General features: G+C 35.6%; 1 protein-coding gene across 10 annotated transcripts in view; it reads right to left on the bottom strand.

The window, feature by feature from the left end:
• CNTN5 (contactin 5) overlaps positions 1-12,986 on the bottom strand; it is a 592,231-nt gene that overhangs the window by 293,540 nt on the left and 285,705 nt on the right. For all 10 annotated transcript variants that reach the window (XM_085593275.1, XM_021529320.4, XM_085593302.1 and 7 more), the window contains one exon: positions 10,896-11,026. In XM_085593275.1, the coding sequence (XP_085449401.1) occupies positions 10,896-10,950 (55 nt within the window). In that variant the 5' untranslated portion in view covers positions 10,951-11,026. The remainder of the gene's footprint in view (positions 1-10,895; positions 11,027-12,986) is intronic.

The raw sequence follows: 12,986 nt of genomic DNA, 5'->3' as shown, positions 1-12,986 counted from the left end.
ATATTTTATCAAAGTTGAAACTCAATAATTTCTCCTTTTTAAGTGTTGCTAAGAATTAGAAATATTTTAAACAATATTTTTCTCAAGCCTTACATAAAAAAAAATAATTCATTTAATAATTTGAAAAGTGTTTTGCTTGTCATAAAATTATTATCACAGGTATTTTAAAACTTTACCAACAAATATAAGAGCAAGTGATTAAAAGAAAAATAAAAGTGAAAAATACTTGGTGGGATCCTTGGAAATGGTAATTGAAAGACTTCTTTTCATACATAACACAATCAAAAGGCTAATTTTTTGTTTTAGATCAACTTAATTTTTCTTATAGTAGTTTGGCATGTCCACTATACTGTCAGACTGCATTACAGTACTCATTTTTCTGTGCAAATTGGGAGCCATGCAAACTTAGAGCCTTAACTATATAGAATAGAGTATAAATTATACACATTGGTTAAGAGTATACTAATAGAACAGAGAAGACTGAGAGAGTTTTAGATGAATTTCTTTTCTTTCAGTTTTTAACAAACTTCCTTTTTTCATTCCTGAAACTAATCTAATGGGAAAGTCTGAAATGCAAAGGAGTAAACAGGTTATCTTGCTAAACCAGTTTCTGACAATTTTAGGATTTGCAAGTTTCTTGACATCTTTGAAGGTGCAGTTTAAAAGTTCTTAAATGATTATGATGCAAACATCAAACTATAGAGCACAGTAGAAGTCTAGAAGTACCAACTTTTAGATTTTTGTTTGCCTTGCACTGTTTCCTGTTAAATAAGGTAATCCAATTGTAAACAATCTATATTAGGAGTTATACAAACTAAATCATGTTAAAGTGACTTAGTCCATCACTAGGCCCCATTTCACCCAATGAGTCAAATCAATGGTGACACTGATGTAAGGAGATATCTGCAGTGGTTTCTTTTTCATTTCACTATGTACATCCCTGCTTGAGTTGCCCGATTTGTACATTATTTATAAACTTTTTCCAGAGCTATGAATGTTAAACTCATTAAAGTGATACATTGAACTGTTACAAATTTTAAGAACTGTCCAGTGAATGGAAAATAAAAATTCTATTATTTTAAAAGTTCTATCTGAAATTATCATCAAACAATATGACTTAAGCAAAGAAAAAATATATTATAAACAGAAAAACATACTACTTTGAGTTACAAGTAAACAATAGGTATCATTATAAACTCTACAGAATTGTAATGTTTCATGTTACTCCTGGTCAACCAGAGTACATTTATTTTCCTGCAGATGTAATGATTTCACTCCTCACCTTCTGCCCATCTCTGAGATATGTAGTTTTAGAACAGATCATCATAAAACTGACTTTACAATATCTTAGCAAAAAATTAGCTATGAGACAAAAAGCATTTATTTCTGTGTTCTACTATTTCAGTATATTTTCATTCTATGTTTTTTTTTTTTGTGTGTTTTGCATTCTAAAATAATTTTTGAGAGGTTTCTCATTTTTTACTTTTTGAACAGGGTAGGGCTGCAATGACAAGTGAAAAACAGGAGAACCATCTAGACTAAGCAACTAATTTAAGAGTAATTTTCACAGGGCTTAGGGAAAAGAAGCATAAAGAGGAAATAGCATCCTAGAGAGGGATTCGGAACTGCTACGTTACACTGTCAGGAAATATTTTAGAACATGCTCATCTTTTTCTTCTAAAATGGCTGACTGTGTGGTTCATTGTTCTTTTTTTAATCACTTTAAAATCAATAGTAAATTTCAATGATGCCACATCCCCTTCCAGATGATGAAATTACATTCTTTTTTACCTAACTCACTTAAATCACAGGCTTAGTCAGAATGCCTGTCTTCACATTTCTTCCTGGACAAAATGAGAGAACTATCATTGACAGTGTTATAGGGAGTTTTAATACTATCACTTGCAATTCTGTGCTGAGCAGAGATGATACTCTTAATGGCTGTGTGGTGAGCCATAGCAAACCACCTACAGCTTTACACTGAGCTAAATTGACACTATGTATAGTGCCGTGACTGCAACACTCCCTTTTCACAGTTGCACACCATATTAAGGGCAAACACAGGCCATGGTGCACTCACCACAGGGTCACACCCCAGTGGACATCAATGGTACAGGAACAGTTTAACCACTGAGCTCACTATATTTGCTGTAGGGATTCTAAGATTAAAACACAAAAAACTACACAACCACAAAAAAACTTCAATCAAAACCGGCTCTGATGGAGTATTTAACAGAATACTAGAAAAAGACTTTCTACTTCAATACCCAATATTAAGGTGGATAAATCCAAAGAAGTAAACTAAAGCCACTGCTGAAGTTGTCTCAGTACATAGCACACTTAGCCATGTTGAATAAAAGCCAAAATTGCAGGATATGTTCTTCACTATTATAACATTTTCACACTACTGCACTTAATAGGGAAAAGCCTCTCTATCAAAGCAGTCCACTGAGCAAAACAGTTACCAGTCTCAGTGCTGTATGGAGCTTGATAAACTGCCTCCCACTGTCTTATCATGGAGCAGTGTATGCATATATCCTATTTTCTGACAGGAGAGAGATTTATTTTTCACACTATTTTCATCCAGTTTGGGGAAGAGATTTAGCTACAGTACAGTTAAGAAATTGCTGTCCCTGAACTGCTAGCACAAATTTAAACAAATGCAGTATAGAGTTGACAAGTGCATCTTTGTCTGAAACAGCAAGAAGTACCCCCATAGCTACCTATGTTCATCAGCTGACACAGCTATGAAGTGTTCATTCACTATTAGATAAGTGACCTCTCCACATCAGCCAGCTTGTCTCCCATGTTGACAAACTGACAGATTTTTCTCTTATCTAATTTGGTAATTCTTCCAAATAGCAATAAGGTTTTCAACACAGGTTGGTCATTACTCTTTTGGAGTGACTCCAAAAAGAGTTTTCAAGTGATAAGAAAACTTTTTACATAATCAATTTATAAAAAAAATAAACTGAAACAAAACCAAAAAAGTGGATTTTTCCATATGAAGACTTCAGGTGTGGTACAGACAACAAGTAATAACTTCATATTGGCTAAAATTGCTCTGAGTTTAACCTACTGTCATTACTTCAAGTGGAAAGCCTGAAAGAAAAAGGGAGCACCTACACCTAGGGAGCAAAGGAGAATATTTTCAAGGAGGCAGATTATTTTATGTGTTGTCTTCTAACACAGATAGTTATCATATATAGAGTAGCTATGGACTTTAGCTGTGTGAAGAAAATCACATCATTGCTGAAAAGTTGCAGCCTTAAAAAGTACATGACTTTTCATTCAAACAGAGCAATGAGTTTATCTTCCTGGATAATTTCTGATGGTGTTTTATACACATTCCATCTTTTATTCTCTAAATTTATTCAACCCATGATAACAATTAGTTTCTCTGATGTTATTTACTATAAAAATCTTTTGCAATTTAAAGAGCAAGGAGGTTTCATTTACCCCAAAAGTGTGGTCTGTGGTTTGTCAGTTCAATCTTCTTCTGTTGACATTAAGTATATTTGGCTATGCTAGGTAAAACCAGAGGAGATCACCACACACATGGCAACATATCACTTGAACAGTCCTGACTGGAACTTTTAACCAAAGTAAACTCTGGAAGTCTCAAGAACACAGACAACTTTAGCAATAAAATGTTTGCTACCTAATGCTGGAATTGAGCAGTGAGAAGTAAATACAGAAAACACCCTTGAAGATGTTTTTGGTTCTTGTGTTTTTTTCCCCCTAACATCTTGACATACAGTATGGTATTTTTCTCAGTTATTTACTCAGAAATTATCAGCAATTAAAGATTTCTTTCATTCTTAAGATTTTTTTAATAGATAGGAGGCAACCTGAAAATTAGATTCTGTCTGAAGGTTTGAGCTTGGTATTCCTTAGGGTTAAAAGCACCAGAAGCTATTTATTGGGATAAGGCTGGAGATGCACCAACAATTTGGTTTGTATTCAGTCTTGCTCATGTGGTTGTAGGACAGTAAAGCAATAAAAATTCCTGAACACATCTAACCTGATAATTTGATAATATATTGAGAAACTTCTGAGCGGCTCTATGAAAGCTTGCTATGCTCTTGATGAACACCCAGGGGAATGTAGAAGAGTCAGGAGGAAAAACAGGGACTAATGCAACTCAAAATTATTTGAAGGCACCCAGTCTTACTCTCTTTCAGCACAGGTACATGCACAAACTCACATATTCACTTGTATCCACCACAAAATTTCTCTTAGAAACTTGATAAAACATTAAATGTTTATAGTTATTTAATTTTGCTTTCCAAATTGAAGCACTGTCATATCTGCTAGCCTCCAAGTAGACCTCTTCCAATATTGGTTTAACCTCATTACTGAAAAACTGGTATCTCATTTCAAAGCTGAATTTGTCATAATTTCCATGGTTTCACTGCCTTTTTATTGCACTCCTATTAGAAAAGGCCAGGTCAATGCTTAAAAAACGTTGTGTTAACCGCTAATGACTTTTTGAAATGAAGTTAATAACTTATTATGTATTTGTGATATTGTTACTGCTGCTTGGAAACTCTAAATTATTCTCTATTATGAGCTAACTACTCCTTGTACATGTCTAGCACTGGAAGTAAGGGAAAACAGACTCAGTTGCTTGTTAAGACTAAGTATTACTCTTTTTATTACTTCTGATCATGAGAAGTGGTCATCTAGAAGAACACTTAATGAAAATTATAATCTTCAAAGAATGTGAATGAATGAATGAAACTTCATAGAATGAATTACTTTTGCCAGCAAACCAATTACAAATATTCCTTGTCACTGTTGCAATGTGTAGTATAACAGCTGAACTCCCTGTAGCATGAATGAAAGTATAAGAGATTCCTGGGGATGAGGACTTCTGCTGAAGGGTCACACACTGCAATATTTGGAAAAGTATTTGAAAAGTATCTGGGAAAAGTCGTAAGAACTATTTTCAACAACTTGTTAGCCAAGAGTAGGAAACCGGCTTTATAAATTGAACACAGAAAAATGTAAAAAAAAAAGAACAACCCAGACATGCATACAAGAAGGAGGATTTATCCTAAAAAGATTTTCTTAAATTGATACTCAGTGTCTTTTTTTGTGCCTGTAATTTTTTCCATCTTCACCACTTTGATTACCTAATATTAAACAACATCAGGATTCTGGGAGCAGTAAATATTTTTTACCTTTCCTTTCTTCTTTTGAATTAAATTTAAATAAATTGAAATATTTAGCAGATAAGTGCTTTGCTCCCTGATTCAACTAAGCACTGGGTCCAGGAGAGAAGATGTGGACAGCAATCTGCCTTGGTTTTCAGAGCTGTGGCTGTTTTCTTGCCTTGCATCCTTTGCAAATGCAGTACTTCAGGATGAGCAGTAGAAGGTTTAAGTGTGTTATCACATTTTCCATTTTTCCTCAGAAGCCTGTGAAGAGGAAAGTCCCCAGGCACTAATACTTATATAGAGCTCTGTCTCTAGGATTTTATGCTCAGCTATCAGAGGTGACAAAGTTGCATGGTATTTCTATACTGCCATCACTGCAGGGCCAGGAGTTGTGGACAAGGTACTGTGAGTAACTATAGATTTATCAGTGATAAACACTGGTCATTCATGGGTTCATCATTCATATGGCAGAGAAGCAGCTTTTCACATGCTTTCCACCAAATTGGGAAGGACATTGTCTAAAAAATGGAATAATAAAAACAAGAAATAGTGCTGGAACTCACAGTGGTATGCATATTTATATGCTTTGGATAATGAATTTGTGAACCTTAGGCTATGAATTTTAATCCTGGCCATGGCTGCTGTAGTTCTAAAAATTACATATTGAGCAGGCTTGTGATGTGCTTTGGAAGCTGATAAGTGCAAATGATAGAGACAATTTCTAAAAGCCTCCAAGTAGCCAGATGGAGAGGAATGGGCATAATAAAAGACGGGAAAAACCTCATATCCATGACAACTGCAGGTCAAAACTGTACAGGACACTTGTGTTTGTTTCTGCTCTCTTACTTAAGGGCATTTTTTGTAAGTCTCCATTCATATTGTGTTCTAGCAGACAACTGCTCAGAAAAAGTTGTGCTGCTTCTAACTTTGAACACAGTAATGAGGGATACAGAAAAAAACCCCAGTATTTAGGTAGTCCTTGCTTGGTAGTAAGAATGTTTTTATGCAAGAAGGAATGAATGGTAGATAGAGATAAGTTTTAAGGACAAATGTTTACCCACTCGATGCTACAGTGACTGCTGGGTCTCAGAGGTACTGCCTCTATCTTGTGAAGTCTTGCCACTTTCATTACACCCATAATTTTATTGATGCCATGAATAATATAGTCTTACAGAGAAAATTAGTCTCCCTTTGACCCGATTAACATGCAAAGGTAATTTTAAAGAAGTAGATAAATGGGTAAGGGAACAAAAAGGCATATAGAATATGTGTTAGATTAAAATAGAAGGAGAACTCTAAAAATACTATTCACTCTATTATGCAACCTTTAGCATATATTTAAACTCGAAACATCTTGTAAAAGCAGCAATAATTATTAAAAGGAATGACAGGAGTCCTATTCTCAAGCTAGCTTTTTCAAGTGTCTTACATCTGCAAATAAAACCCACTATCTTAATTATTTTATAAATCATGACATGATAATCTGATGTCATTTTTTTCTGTTATAAAAATACTTCCTTTTCTGAAGCATGAAGAGACATACCTCTTTGTCTCATTACAAGGTTAGGTGGTGCTGTTTTAAAAAAAACTTTCTGTAATATACATTTCCAATTTCTCTGAGAATTCAGTGCAAGAAAACTAACAAATCTAGACAAAGAAAAGGTTGTTTTCTTAACTGTTCCTAGTGTGAACCAAACATAAATAGCCTTAACTATACACATAAAAACAGACTGTAAAGTGATTAAGGGGAACCAGGACCATAGGACCCTGAGAATATATACCCAGAATAATTCTGAAAAACTTGGATTAAATTTAAACTGAGCATCATTGTACTTTGTGTACTACTGTAACCAAATCAGATTTTGAAAGTTACTCTGAATTTCATATTTACAGTTTTCCTCATAGTAAACTATTTTTTGCAGCGTGCTGTCTTTCTCTACATAGGAGAGAAATTTCCCTTCATAGGAGGAAGAAATGGAAATCAAAAAAAATTCCCCCCAAAAACTTCCAAAAATCAACATCTTTATTCCAACCATCAGTTGTGTGCTGAACTGTCAGTTCAGTAGTGAGGCAGTCCCTAGGTCAAAAACAACAGCTGAATTTTTCTTCAATTCCAGTTTGGCTTGAAGGGTAGTACTACACATAAGAAAGAACATATCAACCTTGAGATCTTATTTTTATCTGTTAATTATCAATGTTTCATAAAAGTGAAGTTTTTGACAATTTAAGTGAATAACTGTGAGCTGTACTCCCTGACTACCTTTTCCTTAAATCAGAGTAAGAGACATAATTTAGTCCTCATTCTTATGTTCAGAAAATAATACGTTTTTCTCCATTCAATTATTATTTTCCGTGTAACTTAAGCACACTTCTGTACATTCAAACTTAAGCACAACCCAAAATAACAGAGTCATTTTTAAGATAAAAATGATATAAAAATGGGATCAACACAAATTAGAGAGGTCATCCCTTCTCTTGGATTCTTTCCCTCACCACTGCAATATCAGTACAACAGTGTAGTACTCTCTTGCAAGCACTGCCTGCTGCTAGGAGTGATCCCATGATATGATGATTAAATGGATAAGTACTGAATTTTAACACATCCTAGAAGAACAAAAATTGAATTAACTATCTTCATAGAGCACCATCAATATCTATTGCTCTGTTGTTAACAGTGCATTCAGGCATCAAACTTACTAGACTACCTTGAATTGCATCAGCTGTAAGAATGAATTATTTGCAGCTGTAATATATAAAACATCTCCAAATGCAGGATGATGTAATCAAATATTACAGTTATGGAGACAGTAAATTGCTACTTACACAGATCATCTTATTAAAATAACTTCAAATAAAATTTTGTTATATTTTGTTAATTTTAGCTCTTATAGCATTAAATTAAACAATGAAAAATTATTACTGCACATGAAGTAATTTAAAAAGTTATCTTTGTGCATGTGAAAAATGTATGTTATCACATTATATTCAACAAGATGTGAAAAGAGGCACTACAGTTAAAAATATTTCTTACAGAAGTTAAATCTTTTGCATTAATATAGAATAAATCTTTATAAACCCTAAAGAGTCACAAATCAGAAGGAAATTTTAAGAAAGGAATGCTTTAGAATCCATCAGATACAAGCAAGAGATTAACAGATGAGAAGAATATTCAATTTTAAATATGATGCTGAATGACTGGCAAGAGTTTTCAGGGTATATAATGTTATTTAAATAAAATTCTTTTGTAAATATTGACTTTCAGTTTAACTTCCCAAGTAGTTACATACTCTAATGCTATATTAGAATTAGTCACTGCTAATGCTTTCAAGTCTTTGCAAGATGTTGTTTGAATGTATGTGCCTAAACAATGCCTGTGGCAAACAGCTAAAGCTTGTTCATGTATATCCAATTTTAGAATACAGAGTTGTCAGCATACGACATGTGTCTCACAAATGTTGAAGCATATGAATGTGTTGTACAGAATTAGGCAAATTTATTTGGAGCAAACTCTACAGGTATTTTCTGTAATGGCAGTTGAGAGTAAGGAGATACTAGCTGTGTGAAACCAACTGCAGGCTCAGGTACATTAGTTTCACAAATAAATACCTTCTGCCAGATGCTGACATTTAACTCAAAGATTTAAAGATAAAACAAATAATTAATAATAAGAAATCCTATAAAATTTCTGACATCCTTCTGAATTTTGTATCAAATTTCTTGCAATTTGTAGCAATTAAAATATAAATTCAATTTTTAAAAAATTAAATTGCATTAGTAGGTGGTGATTGTAAGGTACTACTACTTTTAGAATCACCAAAATACAAACATTTGAAATGCAAACTAATATTTACAATGTGGCTGACAATCCAGCACAAAGAAAACAGAAATTTCCCTGTCCAAAATCAATGGACTTAGATAACATGATGAAGCTGCAAGAAGGAAACCAGATTAGATCAGACTCTTTCATGTATGCATGCAAAGTATGTATGTAGACATCCATGAGCACTTTCCATTATTAAATTCCTGTGTCAAATATAACTTTACTGTTACTAATTGAGATGTTTTATTCACTGACTTTTGAATTTCTTCTTGTGGTGACACAAACCCAATAAATTTTGGAAGAATTTTGGAAAATAATAGCTTAATAACTGTTGAGATGCAATAATCAGGTCTTAATACAAGGACAGAACTTGTCAATGTCGTAATCTAAATCTTTACAGTTTCACCACTCAGTGTAGAGGCCCAGAGAAGATGACTTCAGTTGCATTCTCACCCACCCTTAGGTCCCACTATGGTCTGAGAAATGCTCATTAGGCTTTGGCCTTGAAGAACTGCACTTGGACTAAGCCTCTCTCCTGCTTGTCAGAAACAATGTCTACTCCTAGGAAGTAGAAAAGCATCAGTTTTTTAAAGAGCAGCCTTTGAAACTTATTTTTGTTGCCTAATAAACCCAAATGAAATAATACTTCTGTTGCTGAACCTTCAAAAAAAGTTACTAACTTGAATTTCATCCAGGATAGAATGTCTCTTGTGATCTTATAAAAAGTGATTTAAAGTGAGACCCCTTCAAGCTCTCAGTCATGAAGGGCTGATGAATACTAAGCCCACTACCTAATGGCCTTATAAAGAGTGGTCCAAAGTGACACTTTTTTGCGGTCTTAATTTCCAGAACATAAATAGCTAATGTGTCTCAAACACTAATATAGATGTGAAGCCAAGCAAGAACTTTTAGTAATAACAGACATAAAATTTTGGTAATAACCAAGGACTATTGGTACTAGCAGGCTCTGAGAAAGAACAAATTTTGACTGGAGAACAGACGCCAGGTGGAGACAGGGGAGCAGTTTTCTTTGAGAAAGAGCCACAATGCAATACAGCTGAGCACATAAATGAATGGCAAAAAGAGGACATAGACTATAAGGCGAAACTGGGGCCACCAAAGTTTGGAAGTCCTCAGACCCATTTCTAGAAAGGTCTACAGAACGGAATGTGTATGCTAAGTAACTAGCAGAGAAAGTGAGAAACTTATCTTCAGAGTAAAGAAGACTCTCCACAAAAATGTACCAAGCCTCAAGCCCATGCAGTGACCCTTGGACCGTGGACATCTCATCAGCCACGCCAATGCAGCTGGATTGCTGCTTATCACCTGGGTTGACACTGAAATTAGGATGAGCATCCCCTCAACTGGGTTGGCACGGAGTCTGGGATGGGCATCCTCATCATCTGAAGTGAGGGGTGGTGTACTCTTTTTTACTTTTCTTTTTCCTCTTACTTGCCCTCCCTTTTTCTATTTTCTTTTCTTTAATTAGTCTCTCCCTTTTTGATGAACCTCTTCAATTTCTGTTTTCCCTTCCCTCCTGCCCCTGGATCCAAGACCCACTGCCATGTGGTTAGTCTCTCTTTTCCCTTTACCCTACACTTTTGTCTGAACCTCACTGCCATGTGCCTACAAAGCAGGCCAGGGACTAACATACCAATTTTCATGCCAATTGCATAATTTACCAATAATACTCTATGCTTCTTTGCAGACCCTCTCACTTCTGTAATTTTTTTTGATCAATGAGCCTTTTTTGAATTTGAGGGCTTTCTTCCCATGAGGGTGGGTCATCACACTCAGGCAAATAGTTTTCATAACGATGATCTCCAGCATGCTTTTGCATCTTCCTATTTCTGTTTGCAATTAAGTGCCTTAAAATGATAAACAACGTTTTCTTGTTTTTTGTTTTGATTTACCTGAAAGACAGCCAGTGAGTGACAGATACAGCAAGAGTTTCCATGACAGCCACATCCTTGGTCACAAAGGTCCTTCCGTCCCTCTTTTTGCAGTTGTTAGCAATGTTGATGTTTCTTAATTAAAGCTTAGCCTAGTGGGACAAAGACAGATCTCTGTTAGGAAAATTAAAAATATCTCTCAATGATATGACAAACAATTAAAGAGACAAAGCTTCTCCTAATGCAATTAAAAGTCTAGTTCCAAAGGACTCTCTATACACAGGAATAGATAGAGGGATCTTGCTCCAGTAGTTAACAGTGTTAATAGCTCAAATGTCTGTGGTGGTGCTCTGCATATATGTATATATATTATATATCTTAACACTGCATGTGCCTTGAACCTTTTAATTTCCAAAAAGCCAAAATTAGAAGCTAGTACACATATTTTTCACAGCAAACATATTCAAAACCTGACATGTGTTCCATATTTTCCTGAAAGAGGTTGACTTTTGGTACAATGTGTTTCAAAAAGCTCATGTGGAAATGTGGGTTAGATGAGTGGACAGGATTGAGACTTGGCTGGAGGGCAGAGATCAGTGTTGTGACTAGTGGTGAAGAGTCTAGTTAGAGCCTACAGCTCTCAGTGCTCCCCAGAGATCAGTACTGGGTTCAGTCATCTTCAATATATTAATCAGCGACCCTGGCTGAAAGTAACCCTCATGAAGTTTGCTGATGATACAAAACTGGGAGGAGTGGCAGATACGCCAAAGTTCTGTACAGCCCTCCAGAAGGGTCTCAACAGGCTGAAGAGACGGGGAGAGAGGGACTGTCTGAATGGGACTGTCAACAAGAGCAAATGCAGGGTCTTGCACCTGTGGAGGAATAACTCCAGTACAGGCTGGGATCTGACCTGCTGGAAAGCAGCTCTGCAAAGAAGGACCTGATGGACAACAAGCTGTCCCTGAGTCAGCAGTGTGTCCTTGTGGCCAAGAAGACCAGGGGGATCCTGGGGTGCATTAGGAAGAGGCAGCAGGTCAAGGGGGATGATCCTGCCCCTCTGCTCAGCTCTAGTGAAGTACATCTGAAGTGCTGTGTTCAGTTCTCGACTCCTTAGTACAGGAAAGACAAGGAAGTACTGAAGAGGGTTCAGCAGTGAAGATGACAAGAGGAATGAAACATCTCTCTTGTGAGGGAAGGCTGAGCGAGGTTGCAGAGTACTGGAACAGCCTGTAGAGTCTGGAGATGTTCAAGACCCTCCTGGACGCAATCCTGTGTAACCTGTTCCAGGTGAATCTGCTTTAGAAGAAGCTTTGTAGTAGATAATCTGCATACTTCCCTTTCAACTCCAACCATTATATGATTGTTTTTTTCTTGAAAGTAATATGCTTATATATTTAGTATAAACAATTTTTTAAATGTTTTGGGAAAATCTAGGTGGTTTTAATACTTGCAAACTGGATTGAAATGGATTCCAGTTTCTTCATCTTTACTCAGTGTGTGACGACGCTACCAATACATTTGAAACAATCAACACTTTCACTTTCATATATTACTCATACTCATCTCCTACTGTTCCCCAGATTTGTGTTTCATATCTGTCCCATGGCATGAACATAAATTTTGGCACAGTTTTTCTTTGATCATTGTCTTCCTAGATATCACTTGAACAATGTCATCAACTTTACCACATCGGAACTTAAGAGATTTTGCATTCAAATGTCTGAAAAGTCAGTCCAAAATATGAGAAGATTCAGCTGGTTTTAAATGGACATAAGTGTGCTTCTGGTCTTTGAGTTGAAAAACATCAAGTAACAAACTTAACTTCCTACATTTAATTAGTCATATATATTCAGGAGGATTTTGAGATCTTCTTACTGGATCCCAAGGAATCTTCAATCAGTAGAGGCTGTGATTTATAACTAAAAGGACAATGACATGTAACATAATTATGAGAAAAAAAGAGAATTTCTTTTGTTCTCCTATCAAACCTCTTTTGGGGATAATAGGATTCCTTCACATTATAACCAGCTTAGTTACATGCCATATTTTCTGCTTGGGGGGTCCTATTCTCTGTTAGAACCCTGACAGTAAGAGAACAGAGGCAAAACTCTA

Source organism: Lonchura striata, chromosome 1 (genome assembly GCF_050655825.1).
Source record: "Lonchura striata isolate lonStrDom1 chromosome 1, ASM5065582v1, whole genome shotgun sequence".
Lineage (NCBI taxonomy): Eukaryota > Metazoa > Chordata > Aves > Passeriformes > Estrildidae > Lonchura > Lonchura striata.
The sequence above is the reverse complement of the archived record's forward strand: the minus strand, read 5'-3'. Positions and strand labels throughout refer to the sequence as shown.